General features: G+C 42.0%; 1 protein-coding gene and 1 long non-coding RNA gene across 2 annotated transcripts; both read left to right on the top strand.

Moving 5' to 3' along the window:
* Positions 1-2,788: 2,788 nt before the first annotated feature.
* On the top strand, positions 2,789-3,903 carry LOC121051073. The gene is made up of 2 exons (XR_005805026.1): positions 2,789-3,120; positions 3,204-3,903. It is a non-coding gene; the product is annotated as an uncharacterized LOC121051073 (long non-coding RNA).
* Positions 3,904-13,691: 9,788 nt separating this feature from the next.
* On the top strand, positions 13,692-16,222 carry LOC121049280. The gene is made up of 3 exons (XM_040505991.1): positions 13,692-14,410; positions 14,498-14,641; positions 14,718-16,222. Exons 1-3 carry the CDS (start codon positions 13,699-13,701, stop codon positions 16,220-16,222), a joined length of 2,361 nt encoding a protein of 786 aa, XP_040361925.1. The 5' UTR covers positions 13,692-13,698.
* The last annotated feature ends 1,026 nt before the right edge of the window (positions 16,223-17,248 follow it).

Raw genomic sequence — 17,248 nt, 5'->3', positions numbered from 1 at the left:
TCACAAATATGAAAAAGCACGACAAACAATTTAAGACACTTAGGCCCCGTTTGGGATTACTTCGCTTTTTAAAAAATCATCTTTTGTTCAAAATTTTAAATTTTATTGTGTTTGGTAAATAAATAAAAAGCAGCTTTAATTGAAAGTTATAGGTCACTGGCAGTAGATTTTAGAAGCAGCCTAGAGGTTGCTTTTAGAATCTGCTGTGGATCAAAACATACTCTGCAGTTGTTTTATGTACTAACAACACTTTTAAAAATATTATTTACCAAACACGAAACTGTTTTAATTCACAGCTGATTATTTTCACAGCACAGTAGCAACAGTTTTTTTTTAAAGTCACAGCAATCCCAAACTAGCCCTTAACGTTTCTGATAGACTCATTTTGGCCACACAAATAGAATCAAGATAGAGTTGGCAGATCACGAATTGGAAGGGCTTACCTCCATTCATATTGGTTTGGTTGTTAGTCAACTTCATTAGATATGGTAATAAGTCCGGCCAATCATAACTTGCTATTGATGCTACTGCCATACTAATTGCTGTACATATTTTCCTATGAGGATCATCTAATGAAAACAAAAGAAGTTTGCGCACAACCACCTAAAAATGTAACCATTACTTAAGTAGATGTAGGAGGAGATTAAGGTATATTAGTTTTGACTATATGATAAAGTTACTCTTAACTAAAGGTCAAATGCATTGTCAAGATTAACTATTGTTGAAAAAAATAAGGGCCATTTCATTATACACCCAATTTCTAAAAGATTTAATAGAAAAAACCCACCTATTATTTCTTTTCAATTTACACCCAATTATAGCCAACTAGGATAAAATATTAGATTTCATTTTTTGAAGAATTACACAAATTGCCATAATTTAAATCTGGCAAACATAAGTCAACTAGCAAAATTAACGTCATCTTTAAATACCTTAATTGTAGATCTTTTTTATTGGTCCCATTATTATCGCAATTTTCATTAAATTCATCATGATTGCTAGAATTATGGATCTTTTTTTACATAATTTTATGAATTCAAAGGTTAATTACAACCTAAAGATTAGACAGATATGTTTAGCTAACTTGATTTCTAGAAATTTTCATATCAACCTATTTATTAGAATCATTTTCAACACTAGCCTCTTTTTTAGGTATTCTATCATTGCGAGTTGACCATGTTTATTAGGTTGAAAGTCTCTATAATATATGTGTATACCTATATAACAAAGTACTTGATCATCAGAACACTTTTCCTAGTTAATTTGATTTCAAGTATGTATCTAATATATAGGAGCTTAGGTTTCTTTTTGTATGACACGGACACCTCTATATTACGATCATTTTTTTTTTTTGTATCATACCTCTTTATTAGGTTTTCTATTATATTATACCTATGATCGTAGAAGATACGACCTTTTTTTAGATTGAAGGTTTATGGTATTCAAGTCTCACTTACATCTAATTACTCAGTAGGTAAATTAGAAATGTAGTTGTTGAGAGTAGAAAGCTATCATGGGATTAATACGACAATATACCTAAAAAGAAGAAGAAAGTAATCCAAGAACAAGATACATACCTTATAATTAGAAATCTTTCGAGAATATAGAGAGCCACCAAGTGTGAGCCTAGAAGTGAAAACACAATAACAAAAGCTTTTTTTCCCATTTCTTGACCCCATCTCGAATCCTTTTCTTTTCTTTAAGAACATTTCTTTAGTCGTTCTTCATAGACACAAGAAAGAAGTATCATACCTACTTGCCCCCCGCCATTTCTTTCAAGCAAGAAAAACATTTGTCCCAGTGATTAATCAAAATCTCTTTTCATCTTTTGAAACAATAATTGACCCCATCAAGGAAAAGAAAATTGAAAATCTATTCGAAAACAAAATACCTACATATAAGGAAAACAATAATTGAAATTTGTGCTAGAAATGAGCTACTATTGTAATGAGCATATATAGAAATATATACTCAAGTCAGTAATCAAAATATAAAGTAAGGAAGAAATTAAGGACGTAATTGATTATGATTGATTTTTTAGCTTAATATTTCAAATTCAAATGGATGATAAGATTAAGCAAGTTACTTAATTTAACCCTCTAAAATCAGAAGGGCATATTAGATATATCAAAAGAATGAGAAAAACCATTAATTATAGACATATACTCTATATGGACGGTTTGCTTATGTAGAGTGGGTGTAAATTGAAAGAAAAATATCTATGGGTTTTTCTCAATAGAAGCTTATATTTTTAGGTTTATATCTAATTTTTTCAAAAAATAATAATAATAAGAACGAGAGGCAAACACAAAGCATGAGAGTGACGTCCAGGTTTGGGAGAGCTGGATTTACTCCACATTTCTTGTGATAATATTATCACGCTATCTTGGGAATTCAAATGATAGTTGCAGTTGATGGAGTTTATTGCAAACAAAATTCAAATTTAAAAAAGGAGGATGATCAGCAGCTTGTAGCTCACGTGTTGAGAGAAGCATGAAGCTTCTAAAACAAAAGTGTTCGACTTTTCTTATCTAAAGAGTTTAACTCCTAGTCACTAGGACCTAGTGGGTTCATCATAAATGGACTGTAGGTTTGTTAGACATTTCAAGGAAATAATCTCCAAGGGATAAACATGGAGTCAACCCCACGTTGGAAAGAAAGAGGATGGTGTTTCAAAAGCAAGTCTGGTCATGCATTCAAACAAAGGCAAAATCAGATTGACTTATCCACAAAATGGGATTGACTCCACCTCTTGGAGATTCAAAATGCTAACAAATTAGCCAAGTTGAAATAAAAGAAACTAACAACCTCAACGGAGCTCAGGATCGCATATTTGAAATTTGAAGTTTATGGAATCCATTCGAAGTCAAATTTTGGATATCCTCGAAGTTTATCTCTAGCTGATCCCAAGTCCCTATAAAATGGAGGATTTTGCATCAAATGAGGAGGCGAGTAGAAGCAGAAAATGCTAGAGAGCAGCAGCAGAAAAGGCTAGAGAGAAGAAAAAAAAATACATAAAGAAAGAGGCGAAGCCTTGCTACAGAAGGAGAAACGTTCAGAGATTTTGATCGTGCTTCAAGGGGCCAACAAGTGTCGAGGAGCCAACAAGCAGTTACAAAGGTTGAGGTCTCTCTAATCCACCAGTGGTACTTCTTTTCTTTTTACAGCGTCTCTTTTACTTGTGTCACCATGGAGCTATGCAGGTCCCCAGAGCAGTTGCAATCTCGTTTACGATACATGTGTATCAACAAGTGTATGACCAATCTGGTGGAATTTCTTTTTAAGCCTTGTTGAGTACCAACAAGTGCTTTGCAGCAGCAAATTGAGTGTCAACATACAAGGCTCCAATGCCCATTTGCTTCCACAACAGTTGTTTTGCAGACCAACAACGGTAACCACCAAAAGCCTTCTACCTCCTGCTTTCCTTTCCACCGCAACAAAACAAATTAATGGCCCTGCACCACTTGCAAAACAAGCCACACAAAGAACAGACCAATACTTCTAGCAACCAGCAAGCAAGGAGGGAAGGAGATCAGAAACTTGAAGACCAAGCTGACGAAGTTGAAGCTTTTCACTTCTCCTGACCCACCTTGTCAATTGAATCCCAGCGGTGAAATGGCGTTCGCTGTCAAAGTCCTTCCTGCAGCATATACAAAGGCTCTGTCTAACATGGGATTATAAAGAATTGCTAAAAGAAGACGATACAATTGATCATAGACAAATTGATTATTGTTCTCAGTCTAAAAAAGAGAGAAGATGACGTTCATGTCAAACACAAAGGCAAAAGCTATAATTCTTTGAAACCATAAATGTCAAAGTGTTGTATGATGCAACTTTTTCTTTTTGAAACCTAAATGACAAAGAACGAGGCTATCTCCAGGTGTTTTGAAGAATCACAAAATATATGTTTTGAAGCTAGGGAATTAAGAAAGGTTGATTTGTTAAAGCATGCTGCAAGTTCACATGGCATGCAAGGCAAACAACAAAAGACCAAGTAAGATGCCTAGCTACGTGGTCTTTTCTCAATCAAAAGAAAACAAAATCAAGGCATAATGCAAAGGCTACTAGTCTACCTTAATTAATCATGGTGGATAATCTTTTGAAGCAAAAAAAGACAAGTACTGGTATAAAACAAAGAGACCAAGCGGTGGTGTTGCAGACATGTATAAATCAATGGTGGGGCTATTGCCACCCATCTGTCTTCTTTGTTCGCCATATATTCTCTTAAAAATCTTATTTTGCCCATGATTAAGTTAAATTAAAAATAACAAAAATTAAAATAAATACTCAATAACTTAAACCAAAAATCTAAACAAAGAAAGAGAAAAAAAAAAAAACACAATTCCAACTGAACTGCAGATCGTCGTCGTAACCATTTCATAGTTATCGGTGAAGCCTTTCTCCTTCTTCCTCCTCTCTCTCACTATTTCTTTACGATTGAATTTGGTCGGTACAAAGAAGAAAGAAGTCTTCATTATTAAAGTAGCCATTGCTTAGAACTATGATCAAAGCTCATGGAGAATTTAAATGAAGAAACACAACATAGTGCAATCAAATTTGACAATATGAAGTCCAATGAAAACTTTTTCCATCGATTTTGAAACAACTTCAAATATTCAGGGAGTAGATTTTTCTAGAGATGATCATTGTGATCCTCTAGGAGATATAGTCTCCTTGGAGAGAATGATAGAGATCCATGGAGATGAGGTAAGAGATTTTTTTTTTTTTTTTTTTTTAACTTTGTCAAGGAAACCCAAAGGCTTCATAGACTCAAGATAAATCCCTTCGGCGCATGTGAAATGCTCAAACTGTGCATTGCAGCACAGTGCCTGGCCACTTTGACAGTTTCGGGGTTCGAACATAGGTTGGAGAGCACACCAAACTAGGCAAATACCACTAGGCCACTTGCAGTGGTTGAGATAAGGTAAGAGATAAAAGAGAGGAGAAATGAGTCAATGTCTTTGTTGGGGAAGTTGGTTGCCGGCGAATTTGGCAAAGGCTCATAATATTCACTCTCCAATGGGATTTCAAGTTCAACAATGGCATTGAGTTAATTTTTTTTAATATTGTATTTTCTCTTTAATTTTGTTTAATTTGAGATTGTTTTAGGGGTAAAATTGGAAAAATATTGGTTGTAGGGTGAACAAAGAAAACAAGCGGGTGGCAATACCCGCACCCATAAACCAATTAAACTTTGATAATTGAATTATGTGCCATGGTAACAACTCACCTTTTGGGAAGCCATGTTCAAGTTGATATGCCTGCACACAAAGAACAAAAGTCTTAATCAAGCACTTGAAATTCATGTGGATTGGTAGCGACAAGACAACAAATTTCAATGAGGTAGCAGTTACCCGTCCTAGTGCTCACCAGGCGTTTAGGAGGGAAGCAATGCAATCCCAGCAAAGGAAATGGAAGAATACGGAGACCAAAAATTGCCCCAAATTTTGATAGAGAGTGCTGGCAATTTTAAACAAGCAAGATTAATTGTCAGAAACTTCTCTCTAAATCAAAGAGGCTCAACAAGAAAGAGTCGCTACCCAATACACATCCCGGATTGTTTGAAGTGCAGAATCAGGATGATAACCGCCTTTACTCATATGGGGCAGGATATTACGACTCCACCTCTGAATCAAGCTGATAGAATTTATCTCCATCTCCGATTCAATCTCTAATCCAAGCTGATGCTCACTCTGAAAGTTTTCGAGCTTAGCAAATCTGCCAAAGTGGAGATGACGTCTACCAAGTGGCTACTAGAGTTGAATTTGTACGGAGACATGAGCTGGATTTTACATTGGGTGTCCATGTCATTTCACCTCCGGCCAGTCTGAAGTGTTCATCGACAAATTAAAGAGGCAGCACAAAACTCATTTTAAATGTTAGAGCCCATTTCAAAGCAGTGGATGCTCTACTAAAATCGGGTGTCCGCCCAAAAAAAAATGTGTTCTTTTGACTGGTTCAAAAATATATTTCCGTTGAATAAAAAGATCGGTATAAAATCGAAAATCTCAAAAGTATGAACTACAATTGTTTGATCTCTTCAAAGAGTATGCAGGCAATCTAGCGACCCACTAGATGCAACTGCAATTCTAAACATAATCCCTGACTCCACCAGTTAAATTCGGCCAGTCCCAAATGAATCACTGACTCCAGTTAAATTCTCCCAACATCACAAAAATCAAATCCATTCCAAATCACACAAATAAAGTCCAAACCAAATTCAAGGGCTTTAAACCCTCTCCCAAACACAAATTCAAAATAAATGGGTCATCTACCCATTTAAATCTTAAATGTCGGAACTACATGTTTGATCCCACAAAAAGTATGTAGGCAATCTAGAACCAAATTTATCTAGATGCAACTGCTTCCTAAACACAAAATCGAATCCTTGATTCACTTCAACCAAATTCACCCAACCACTATTCTCACTCAAAAATCACAGCCCTCCAATGAGTCATCCACTCATTGGACCTCTTGAACTACGACTAGCTTGATCCATCTCCAAAGGTACGTAGGCAACCCATTCAAATATCGGGGTGCAGTCGCAAAAACAAATAAACACACATCACATCAATTGGTTTCTTCATAAATGGAATGAAAGTGTCTTTTCCTATAAAAAGGGATCATAATTAAGACACGCATTATGTCTTGAATGGGTCCCCAAAATAATAAAAACTCTATTCACTAAATGAATACGAGTAAAATTATGTTGTATGACATTTTCACTCATTGTACAATTTTTACCCAACTACTACATATTATTGATGCAGGAGCATATAGAGATCAACTGAGTGACTTTAATATCAGCCAAGATCAAGGCAACAATAAACGTGGCAGCAAATTAGTATTGATTTCTTTCTAATATATTTATTTGTAATTGCATAGATTTAGTAGTATTTTTATTATTAATTGGATAGATGTGATATTCATTTTGTAACTTTCTATTTATTACTTTTTCTTATTTTCATTTGACTCTTATGCTATTTAAGCAAGAGTTTGTCATCTTTGTAGGGGAGTTTTTTCTGACATTATAATGAAAATATAGCCGCTTTTCAGTTGTCTATAATGAGTTGTGTTCTTCTTATTTCTGGTGACGTGTGCTATTAGTTTTAGGCCTATGTTTTAGACCCGTCCCCCATCAATTTGGTATCAGAGCTCTGGTGAGAGCGTGGTGGATTCCGTGACTCGAAGCAAGCTTGATCGGGGAGGTTCTTGAATGGAGGGTCATTATAGCAACGACATGGAGGAAATCAAGATGATGATTCAACAACTTGCAGAACGTATCAATCGCATCGAAACTCAACGCCTAGGAGGTAAGAGTTACGATGGGGAGAGAGACGTTTATCAGCGTGTCACTTGCATCGAAACCTCTTGCCAAGACGGTGTGGGTTTTGACGGGAAGGGAGACGTTGGCCCTTTTCATCACAGTGCTCTATTGTGTGAGTCGGACGAAAAGGTGGAACCGGTTAGTTTCGACTATGAAGGTTCAAATACTATCTTTAATTTTTCAGTTGATAAAAGTTTGGAAAAAGAAAATAAAGATGGAGTTGTGGATTTTAGTTTGCCACCAATTTATAATTGTTTTTGTGAGGCGTGCAGTGGCAATTGTGATGATCAGATTTGTGATGGAAATTGTTTGGAGGTTGAAGGTAATATTGATGAACATGGTAGCAATACTATTGATAAAGGGTCTGAGCTAGCAGTAGGAAATATTACTATGCACATGCAAGGAATTGATCCAATTATACAAGTCGATGAAGCTACTGTACCATCAATTGAAGTGGAAGACCTATACCCATATATAGGTATTGACAAAATTGATGTGGGTGACGTGTGCTATTATCTCTGATACCAAATTGATGGGGGACGGGTCTAAAACATAGGCCTAAAAGTAATAGCACACGTCACCAGAAATAAGAAGAACACAACTCATTATAGACAGCTGAAAAGCGGCTATATTTTCATTATAATGTCAGAAAAAACTCCCCTACAAAGATGACAAACTCTTGCTTAAATAGCATAAGAGTCAAATCAAAATAAGGAAAAGTAATAAATAGAAAGTTACAAAATGAATATCACATCTATCCAATTAATAATAAAAATACTGCTAAATCTATGCAATTACAAATAAATATATTAGAAAGAAATCAATACTAATTTGCTGCCACGTTTATTGTTGCCTTGATTTTGGCTGATATTAAAGTCACTCAGTTGATCTCTATATGCTCCTGCATCATATTATAAAGTACTGAATTTTCACCAACTTACTTCACCAGCAAATACACCCACTGTTAAATATATAATATAACATCAAAAGTAGATAATCTAAAATAACAAAACACTATCAAAATTATGGGAGTCGAGATCCAGAAACGTAGATGCACAATGACAGTTCAAAAAATAACGAACAAAAAAAAAACATATAGGTTCTAACTCCATAACAACATAGGAAGAAAAGAGAAAAGCTACTTATACAAAGGTAGGCAACTAAAATTATAGATACATGCCCAAATTGTTACCAAAGTCTCTGGAAAGTGAATACAAGGTAACTATCAAGGTCAACAGTATTACAAATTTAAGCACTTGAAAATGTCAACTGCTAGAAATACCTTCTCATCACTTGAAACAGCAGGGTGTTCAAATGCTTCATTGCCCTAGCCTGAGTAGCCTCGTTCCAGTTTTTTTTTAATAAACTGCTTAAGAAGGACAGCAGCTAGCTAGCAAAATCTGAAACATGAAAATCTGTAAAATACATGAACCAACACGGAACAATGATACACCAAGTATAGCAGCCACAATGATACATGCAACTTCACTAATATTTGAAGATATCAAATATCTTATGAATTGCTTTGTGTTATTGGAAATTACCTCTTATGCAACAAAAAAACCAAGTATTGAATGATAGAGAGAGAGTCTTCCTTTCACGATTGCTTGTGACATGAAAAAGACCAAGTAGCCCAATGAAAAACAAACTAACACAAGCCAAGCAAACCTGACCTTACAGAAACTTTAAAAATTGATTGCATTTAATTCATGCTCAATCCAAAGGTATACCAACAAAAGTCAAGCCAAAGTGACATTACATAAAGTTTTAAAAATTTGTTTGCATTTAATTATGGATATGCTATATTTGATGACTAGCTTACCTGCAGACTAGTGGTTGGAGGAATGCATATGTTGATAGTTGACATATAAGGTCTCTTGCTGTCTAAGTGATGCAAGCTTCAATTTCAAAACAACACCAGCAATTGTGAAGAAAAACACCCACCTGTAAAAGAAACAAGTGGGTAAATGCCTAGTATTAAATGCCTCAAGTAAAAAGAAGCTACTACTAGAGAACATAAATATACTGTTACCGATGAGCATAGATAAAGTGCTACATAGTAAGATATAACATTTTGTAAACTAGCAACCAGTGCACCAAATAAAGATTGTTCTCTCCTTTTCTTTTACTTTTTCTTTTTCTTTTTTCATAGTTAACATGCATATAGATAGATCTAGCTAGAGGAGTGTCAAGCAATTGATTTGAGGTTTTACAAGGAAACAACTCCCTGGTCCAACAGAATCTTGTAGCTTCTACCAAAATGCATTTGTCAAGCTTCAGACACTAAACTTTTAACATGACTTGTTGACTAAAATATATATGCACCAATATTATTACAATTCCAGATACAGATTGCAGAAAAAGAAACAACCCACTACTCATACAGAATCGTGCAAAGCCAACTTCTGACCACCATTACGTTGAACTCATTTTGCATCTACAAATTCCTTCTCCTGGTAAAATACAATTATCAAGCTTCAGACATCAAACAGTAAATGGAATCTGTAACTGGAATATAGAGGCATTGACAACCACAAAGTTACTAAGACCCTTACATTCTTTATATATTATGTAATTGATATAAAATCGCAGAACAATCTGACCTCTTTGTCCATTTCTCCACTCTTCTCCTTCAACTTCTTAAGAGAAGTTCTGACTTTAACTTGGTCGTTGTTAAGGCCTTCAATGGTTCGGCGCAATTCTTTAACTTTGGCATCTACCTCTTGATAAGAAGAGGCAACTCCTTTTCTCTTGCTTCATTGAAGTCTGCAATCTCAACATTCAACTACAAAACAAAGCATTGGTGAATTGATGCACAACTACATAGTGACCCTTTAGTTTATTATAAGATACAATTTCTCTATATGATATACCTGGGAAACCTAACCCTGCAACAATTCGTGCTGCTCCTCAATATCTGTTAATGGATTCATAAGTTCGGTGAGTAGATTTACTTTTGTTTCTCTGATAATGGAAGTGTGCTGGTCAATGTGTCTCAATTCATTCACATCAATGACCATGAACTTTTTCTCAACCCAAAACTTAAATCCCCAATTCAAAATCTGCAAACTCAATTAAAATAATACGTTCCTCACTTCACAGCCTCACGCCTTTGCTTCTTCAATTTCTTCTTTTAGTCTTCCATTCCTCTCTTTAGTGCCTCAACAATTCAACCCTCGATCAAACTTCAGTTCCTCCCTTCCTTAATCCTCCATCAGCTTTTGACTTCGATAGGCTTCTTATGAGGCGAAGCGGTTAGTCGGTTACAATCAAGGCTTTTTTAGGTTTGAATCTTCCTCTCTCTGTGTCATTTAATACTACTGCTACTCTCACTCCTTCATCACGTAGATCTGATAACCAGCCTCAGACAACTAATCATGATTAAGTTATTGGCTGACAGTTTGGATATCTTGTATCACATGTCTTCGTCCTTTCCGAGCTTTGTTGCCAAGGTAGGTTCCTTGTACCGAATTTCAGTGAAAGATTGTTCAATCATTCTGATATTGTAGATGGTAATCACGGATTTGTTTTGATTTGGGCAAAGGTGGTAACTTGGTATCTGCTAGAGGTGTTAATGGTGGAAAAGAAGCCTCAGGTTCCTGCTCCTGCAGCAAAGTAAGTTGCTTGGTGGTTGTTGAAAATTGTCGTGTTGCTTCTCTTTCTTGATGGGTTCATTATTTTGTTCTGCAATCTCAGAGTAGTTTGTCATTTATTGTTAGCCTTCAATCTAAATGGTTTATTTGATGACAAAAGTCTTTGGATTGTTTTGTTTGGATTATCAGATCCAATAGCCAAGGTAATAGAAAAGATCTGAGTTTAAAAGATCTGAGCTTTGTTGCCAAGGTATGTTTAAAAACGAAAGAGTAGAAAAGATCTGTGTTTAAAAGATCAGAGCTTTGTACTGGCCCTTCATATTCTTGATGTTAACATTGTTCTTGTGTACGTTGTTGTTAATGCTCAAAAGTCTGGCGGTAGCCAAACCTTGGTCTAACGCTGGTCCGGCAGGCGGACCGCTACTCTGCTGCTCTGAGGATTACCGCTAGCTGCCAAACACAAGACAGGGCGTTAGAGGGAGACCGCGCTGGGCGGTCTTCAACTCTTCGATGCCTAAGTCAGTCAATGCATATAGGCAGCATAACAGTAATGAGTAGTAAATGCGTAATTAATGAGGAGAGAGGAGAGGACCTTTTATAGGTGAGGAAGAGGATGATCTTCTCCTTGTTTTCGATGTGGGACTGATGTGCTTTAGTTCCCAATTTCAGTAGCTTCTGATGCTAACTTGACACGGCGCGTGGTGGCGCGTCGGCGGTGCTTTGGGGTTGATCCGGGGCTCAAGCGGTAACCCGGCTAGCTGTCTTTACGCCAGTCACTCATATGGTGGGCGTTGGTACCCCTGGCGGTACAATGAGCGTGGCTCATTATAGCTAATTATGCTTGCAAATGCACATGTATGTACAAGTCCCCCAAATCCCCAGTCAAGGAGGGCAATCTTGGTTGGGGAGTTGATCGGCGGTTTGAAGCGTTTCTCCCGCTAGACTTTGCAGAAGCATAATTAGCGTCAGTGCGTCGTCAACCATGGATTTACTGAGCAAACGCTTTGTGCCCTTTCGGGTGGGCCCCTGCTAGGCCCCCAGGGAGTCCCCCACTCCCCGGCTAAGATGGACCTCCGGATGGTCGCTATTATTGTTTGTTGAGGGGGAGCTGCACGGAGCAGCGCTGCACAAAGCAGAGGGTGTTGGGTTGCGAGCCCAATCTTAGCACCCAAGTGACGGGGGTCAACGTACCTGATCAGGGCTGTCGTAGACTGTTGACTAGTCCCCGTGTCCCGTAGGGACATTCTGACCGTAACTCCGCGTGGCGGCGTTGTCAGAGAGGCGTGGCCTCGGGATCCGCTGCTGGCGGAAGTCCCCCCGCTAGATGTAGCAGGAAGCAGCGTCAAGTAGACGTGCTTGGTGGTATTTTATTGAGCGGTATTGCGCTGAATAAAGTACGCAGCTTGTCAGATGAGAAAGGGGGGTCCGCTAGCGGTGTGCTATGTAGCGGAGGACGCCCCGTTTACCGAATGACAAGAGAAGTTCCGTTGGAGACTTCGGTGGTGACAAGAGAAGTTCCGCTGGCGGGGTTTCGCTCAGTGGACTGTCACCTGGGAGATGACAAGTGAGAAAATCTGCTGGCGGGGTTTCGCTCAGCGGAGACTCCACTTGGAGGATGACAAGTGAAGATCCGCTGGCGGGGTTTCGCTCAGCGGAGACTCCGTCACTTGGAGAATGACAAGTGAAGATCCGCTGGCGGGGTTTCGTTCAGCGGAGACTCCACTTGGAGGATGACAAGTGAAGATCCGCTGGCGGGGTTCGCTCAGCGGAGACTCCACTTGGAGGATGACAAGTGAAGATCCGCTGGCGGGGTTTCGCTCAGCAGAGACTTCCAATGGTTGGGGGTTTTCTTCTCAAGTGGTTACTTCCCTTGGAAGCTGAAGGAGACGACGGTTGACACGTGGCCAACTCCTAGAGGGTTAGCGTCTGGAGGCTTGCCTCCTACGCCTAGCCGTCTTCTCGTCATTAATGCGAGCAATGATGGATTTCGTAACCGAGGCGACACCTCGGTTAATCCGGGGAGTTAGTGAAGACGTGGGACGCGTGTACTGTTGCTACGTGATGTCGTTTTCTAGCGGATGGCTCAGGATTGCCTGATGTTGACATAAAAGGGAGGGAACTCAGCGAGTTTCGACACTTCTGGAAAAACTTCAAATCTGAGTCGCCTCCTTCGAGCCTTGTTCGTCTGTGAATTGCGGAGAAGATTCCCCAGTTTTCGTGGAGCTGTCGGACTCGAGAGGACGAAATATCTGTCAGTGAAGACGAGTTGCACGCCACAGCTTCGACGTGAGGTTGGTATTTCGAATCCTTTTCCTGTTTCATTGAATCTGCAATGGTGGTTTCTGGGTTTTGCTACTTCTGTTAATGGTGTGATGTTGCTTCTTTGGTGTTCTCTGAGGGTGTAGAGAGAGATTTGAGGGAGGTTATGGTGTTTGACAGAGAGTTGGGGTTTTGGGTTTTGCTAGATGGTCGAATCTGGGTTGAGTGTGCGTTTGTTCTTGTTTTGGTATTTTTCTGGGTAATTGTTCTTGATGTTTTTGCACTAAACGAATATAGGTAAAGGCTAGATCTTGTGTAAACTGACCGGTTTGGGTTTTAGGGTTGGGGATGGCTAGCGTCGTAGAGATTTCGAGCAGTGAGGATTCCGGGTCTGACGTGTCATTCAGCGCGGCGGATAGGAATTTTATTGACTCGTTGCGTCCGTCTGCCCGTGCAGGAACCTCACTGCCAGAACCGCTAGACATCGAGCCGCTACAAACCATACCCTGGGAAGTAGTAATGGGTCGTGCTTCGCTCCCCGAGAGTTCTAGGGCCAGGGAGGCCGCCGCTGCTCAGAATAGGCGTGAGGAGCGGTTGGCAAGTAACAGCGCTGCGAGTGGCTCCGCTGACGGGGGAGATGCGACAGGGGAGGATACCGAATCGACATGGGTTCTTCCGGATGGGATTCCTGTTGACGAGGCGGGAGGGCGGATGACCGTTGCCAATGTCAACCGGATAAAGCGGATGTTTCGGTTGCCCGGCGCTGTTAAACTGCGTCCACCGACGGTGGATGAAAAGGCTTCAATTCTTCGCCCGGGATTTGCCGCTGTGCATGAGGCCATATTCCGCCAGGGAGTGACACTACCGCTCGTGCCCAGTCTTCAGATCTTGGTGTGCGAGTTCGGCCTAGCCTTTGGGCAAGTCTGCCCCAACATGTGGCGATTAATGTTGGCGATGACTTCGCTGTGGCGGTTGTCCGGCTGTGAGGGACCAACCTTGGCGGAGGTGCTGCATTTCTATGAGCTGACGTATGTGAAGCGTCAGGGCTGCGGAGGTCAAGTGAACCTAAGTCGCCGCCAGGGAGCCCCCAAGTTGATAGAGAACCTGAGGGATTCTATGTCGTATTGGCGGGACACCTTTTGCGTTGCCACGACGGGGTGGGAATATCAGGCGGAATCCAATGACGGGGAACCGGCGTTTAGGATTAAGTCAGAGTTCCAACCTATCCGAGGTGGCTTGTCGGTCTCCGCTGAATATTGCTGGCGGTTTACATTGTGCTTAGTCTTGAACCTTGCTAACGTTTATCCTTGTTTTGCAGTGGGCTTGCGCTACATCCTGACTCGTGAAGAAGAGTGCCGTGTGGCGCGCATCCAAGGTTGCTGGCGGAATCGCAATTTGTTGGACTTTCGCCTACTTACCGGTTGGGAGCTGTTGGTCGATCAACGATTGACTCGCGCCGTTGGTAAGAAATCTCCTCTACCTTGTACACTTAGTTAATTTGGCCCTGTGGTTGACTGAGTTGCTTTTTGTTTGTTTAGAGACGCCGCCAGGTAACGCTAGGAGCCGTGACGCCTTTGCCAAAGCCATGGACCGCGCGGAGATTGACAACTTTTTGGAGGCCATGTATGCCTCAAGGGATGCGGCTCAAAAGACAGTGATAGACCCGGTGACGCTGGCGGTGAGCCCATCCGAGGTTCCGGTGGTGCTGCCAATGCCGCTGCACTCCCACCTTGGCGCCGACGGCCTACCCGTTGCTCAGACGGGTGCCAATGTGGGGGGTGGAAAGGAGGGGTCTGGCGCCGCGCCGCAGGCAGAGAGAGTGCCCAACGTGCGACGTGGGCCACAGAAGGTGGTGCGGCCGGCGGGGGCTGCCGCTACGGTGGGTCAACAGCAACGGGGGCCACGGCCTGCGGCCGCTGGACAGACGCGGTTGTTGCGGAAGCGTCGGCAGAATGACTCCGACGAGGAGGATGATGATGATGCTGAGGTTATCGGGGTCCGCCAGCGAAAGAAGGCCCGCCAAGCTCCGCTGAAGGCGCCAGTGGCCGCTGCAGAAGAGGCGCCTGCGAGTGACCTGGACTCGTTTGCCGCCTATGCCGAGTTCATGACTGACAATGAACGGGGATTTCTCTACCACCTCTGCGAGATACTGGGGTTTGGTGGTCTGGCGGGGATTTCCCGCCCAACGGCGATTGACGGGTCACCCTTTAGTTCAGCTTTTGGTCACCTTTCGGTTGGGCTACATGAGATGTTCATGGCGGCGCAGAAGCAGCCCGGGGTTGAGCGGCAGCTCAGGGACGAGATAAGCGGTCTCGAGAGGGAGCTGGGGGACGCCAAGGACAGGCTGGCGGATGTGGAGCGGCGCCTGACGAAGGCGGATTGCGACCCCGCGGATGCTCGCGGCAAGTTGGAAGTGGCAATCCGGTGGGACGTGGAACGGAACAACCAAATCTCCAGGATGGAACAAGACACGTCTCTGCTGCAGGAGCGGGTGGCCGCTAAGGAGAAAAAGATTGATATCCTGCAGCGGGAGTCTGCCGCCAAGCAAGCAGCGGTGACGAAACTGGAGGCTGAGGTAGCTCGCCTGTGGGACGAAGGGACCCATGCCGCTGCCGCCGCTGTGGAGAAATTCAAACAGTCGGCGGAGTACAAAAAGGCGATGACTGAATCGGCGAAGGCCGGCGCCCTAGCCAACGTGGAGATGTTGAAGCAGAGGGGCGCCATTGACTTTGCGAAGGCGTCCCAACCACCTGTTCTGCCAGTCCAAAATGCTCCGCCGATGCAAGCTGCGGTTCCTGTCCAGCCTGAAGGTGTTCGCTCGGGAAGCGGGGAAAGTGGTGCACAGCCAGCGGATGGTTCTCAGCAGACTCCTCTGCCTACCCAGTCAGAGGTGTCCCGTGCTGGTTTCCTGGCGGCACACACTCGGCCGGATGGCACCGTAGAGACTCCAAGCCCTACCGCCAGAGGGTCTGACCAGACAAGCCGCGCACAACCACAGCCGCCTGCGAAAGGTGGAGATGTTGAAGCCAACCCGAAGAGCTGAGCTCCTACATGTGTTTTTTTTTTTTTTTTTTTTTTTTTTGTTGTTGTTGTTGGCTGAGTTTCGACATTTGAAGTAATGAACAACTTTGGGTGGGGAGTCTCAACCCTGAAATGAAATTTCAAAGTTTGCTGTTTGTCATGATATGTTTGTACCGCTAGAGTTTTGACTTAGAGATTTTTCTTTTGCCAAGCAATGAAACATTAAAGGAATTAAAATTGGTCCAAGTGCACAACGTAGCGGACGTGGTCCGCTGACGATTCCTGGCGTTGCCAGTTGCCATCAGTGCTAGACTTGGTAACAATGGTTTGAATAATTCCTCGTTTCATTGATAGCTGACTGATCAGCGTTTACAAAAGAGGGGTAGTACCCGTTGGGTAGCTTCCCTTAGCTAAATATTGAACAAAAATTTAGCTAAGTCAAGATGCCTTTGGGTAGCGGCATGACTATTTGTAATAATACCGAAGGTGTTCGGTATTCCAAGGGTGGGTCGTTGTGACGCCATCCTTGTCCATTAAGTAGAAGGTGCCTGGGCTAACAACTTCCACAATTTTGTATGGACCTTCCCAAGTTGGGCGAAGCTTTGTTGGCGGTGGAATGACTTCCTTCATTACCCAGTCCCCAGTTGGAGGTTCCGGGCTTTGACTCTGGCGTTGTAGAAACGCGATACCCGCTGCTTGTTTTGCAGGTTGCATAAGTGGGCCTTGTGTCGCTTTTCCTCCAGGAGGTCCTTGTCCAGGTTGATGCCGTCAGTGTTGGTTTCTGGGCGGTAGCCCTCGACTCTGGCGGTAGGTTGAGTAACCTCAATAGGCAGGACAGCCTCCGTTCCGAACATCATGCAAAAAGGAGTTTCACCAGTTGCGGAAGTTGGGGTTGTTCTGATGGCCCATAGAACTTCCGGGAGTTTCTCCGCCCATAGACCCTTTGCTTTGTCGAGTTTTTTCTTCAGCAGCTTTTTGATTATCTTGTTTGCTGCTTCGACCTGACCGTTGGTCTGGGGTGGGCGACAGATGCAAAACTCATCTTGGT

This window comes from Rosa chinensis, chromosome 1, assembly GCF_002994745.2.
Source record: "Rosa chinensis cultivar Old Blush chromosome 1, RchiOBHm-V2, whole genome shotgun sequence".
NCBI classification, from domain to species: Eukaryota; Viridiplantae; Streptophyta; class Magnoliopsida; order Rosales; family Rosaceae; genus Rosa; species Rosa chinensis.
This window is presented reverse-complemented; position numbering and strand designations above follow the sequence as displayed.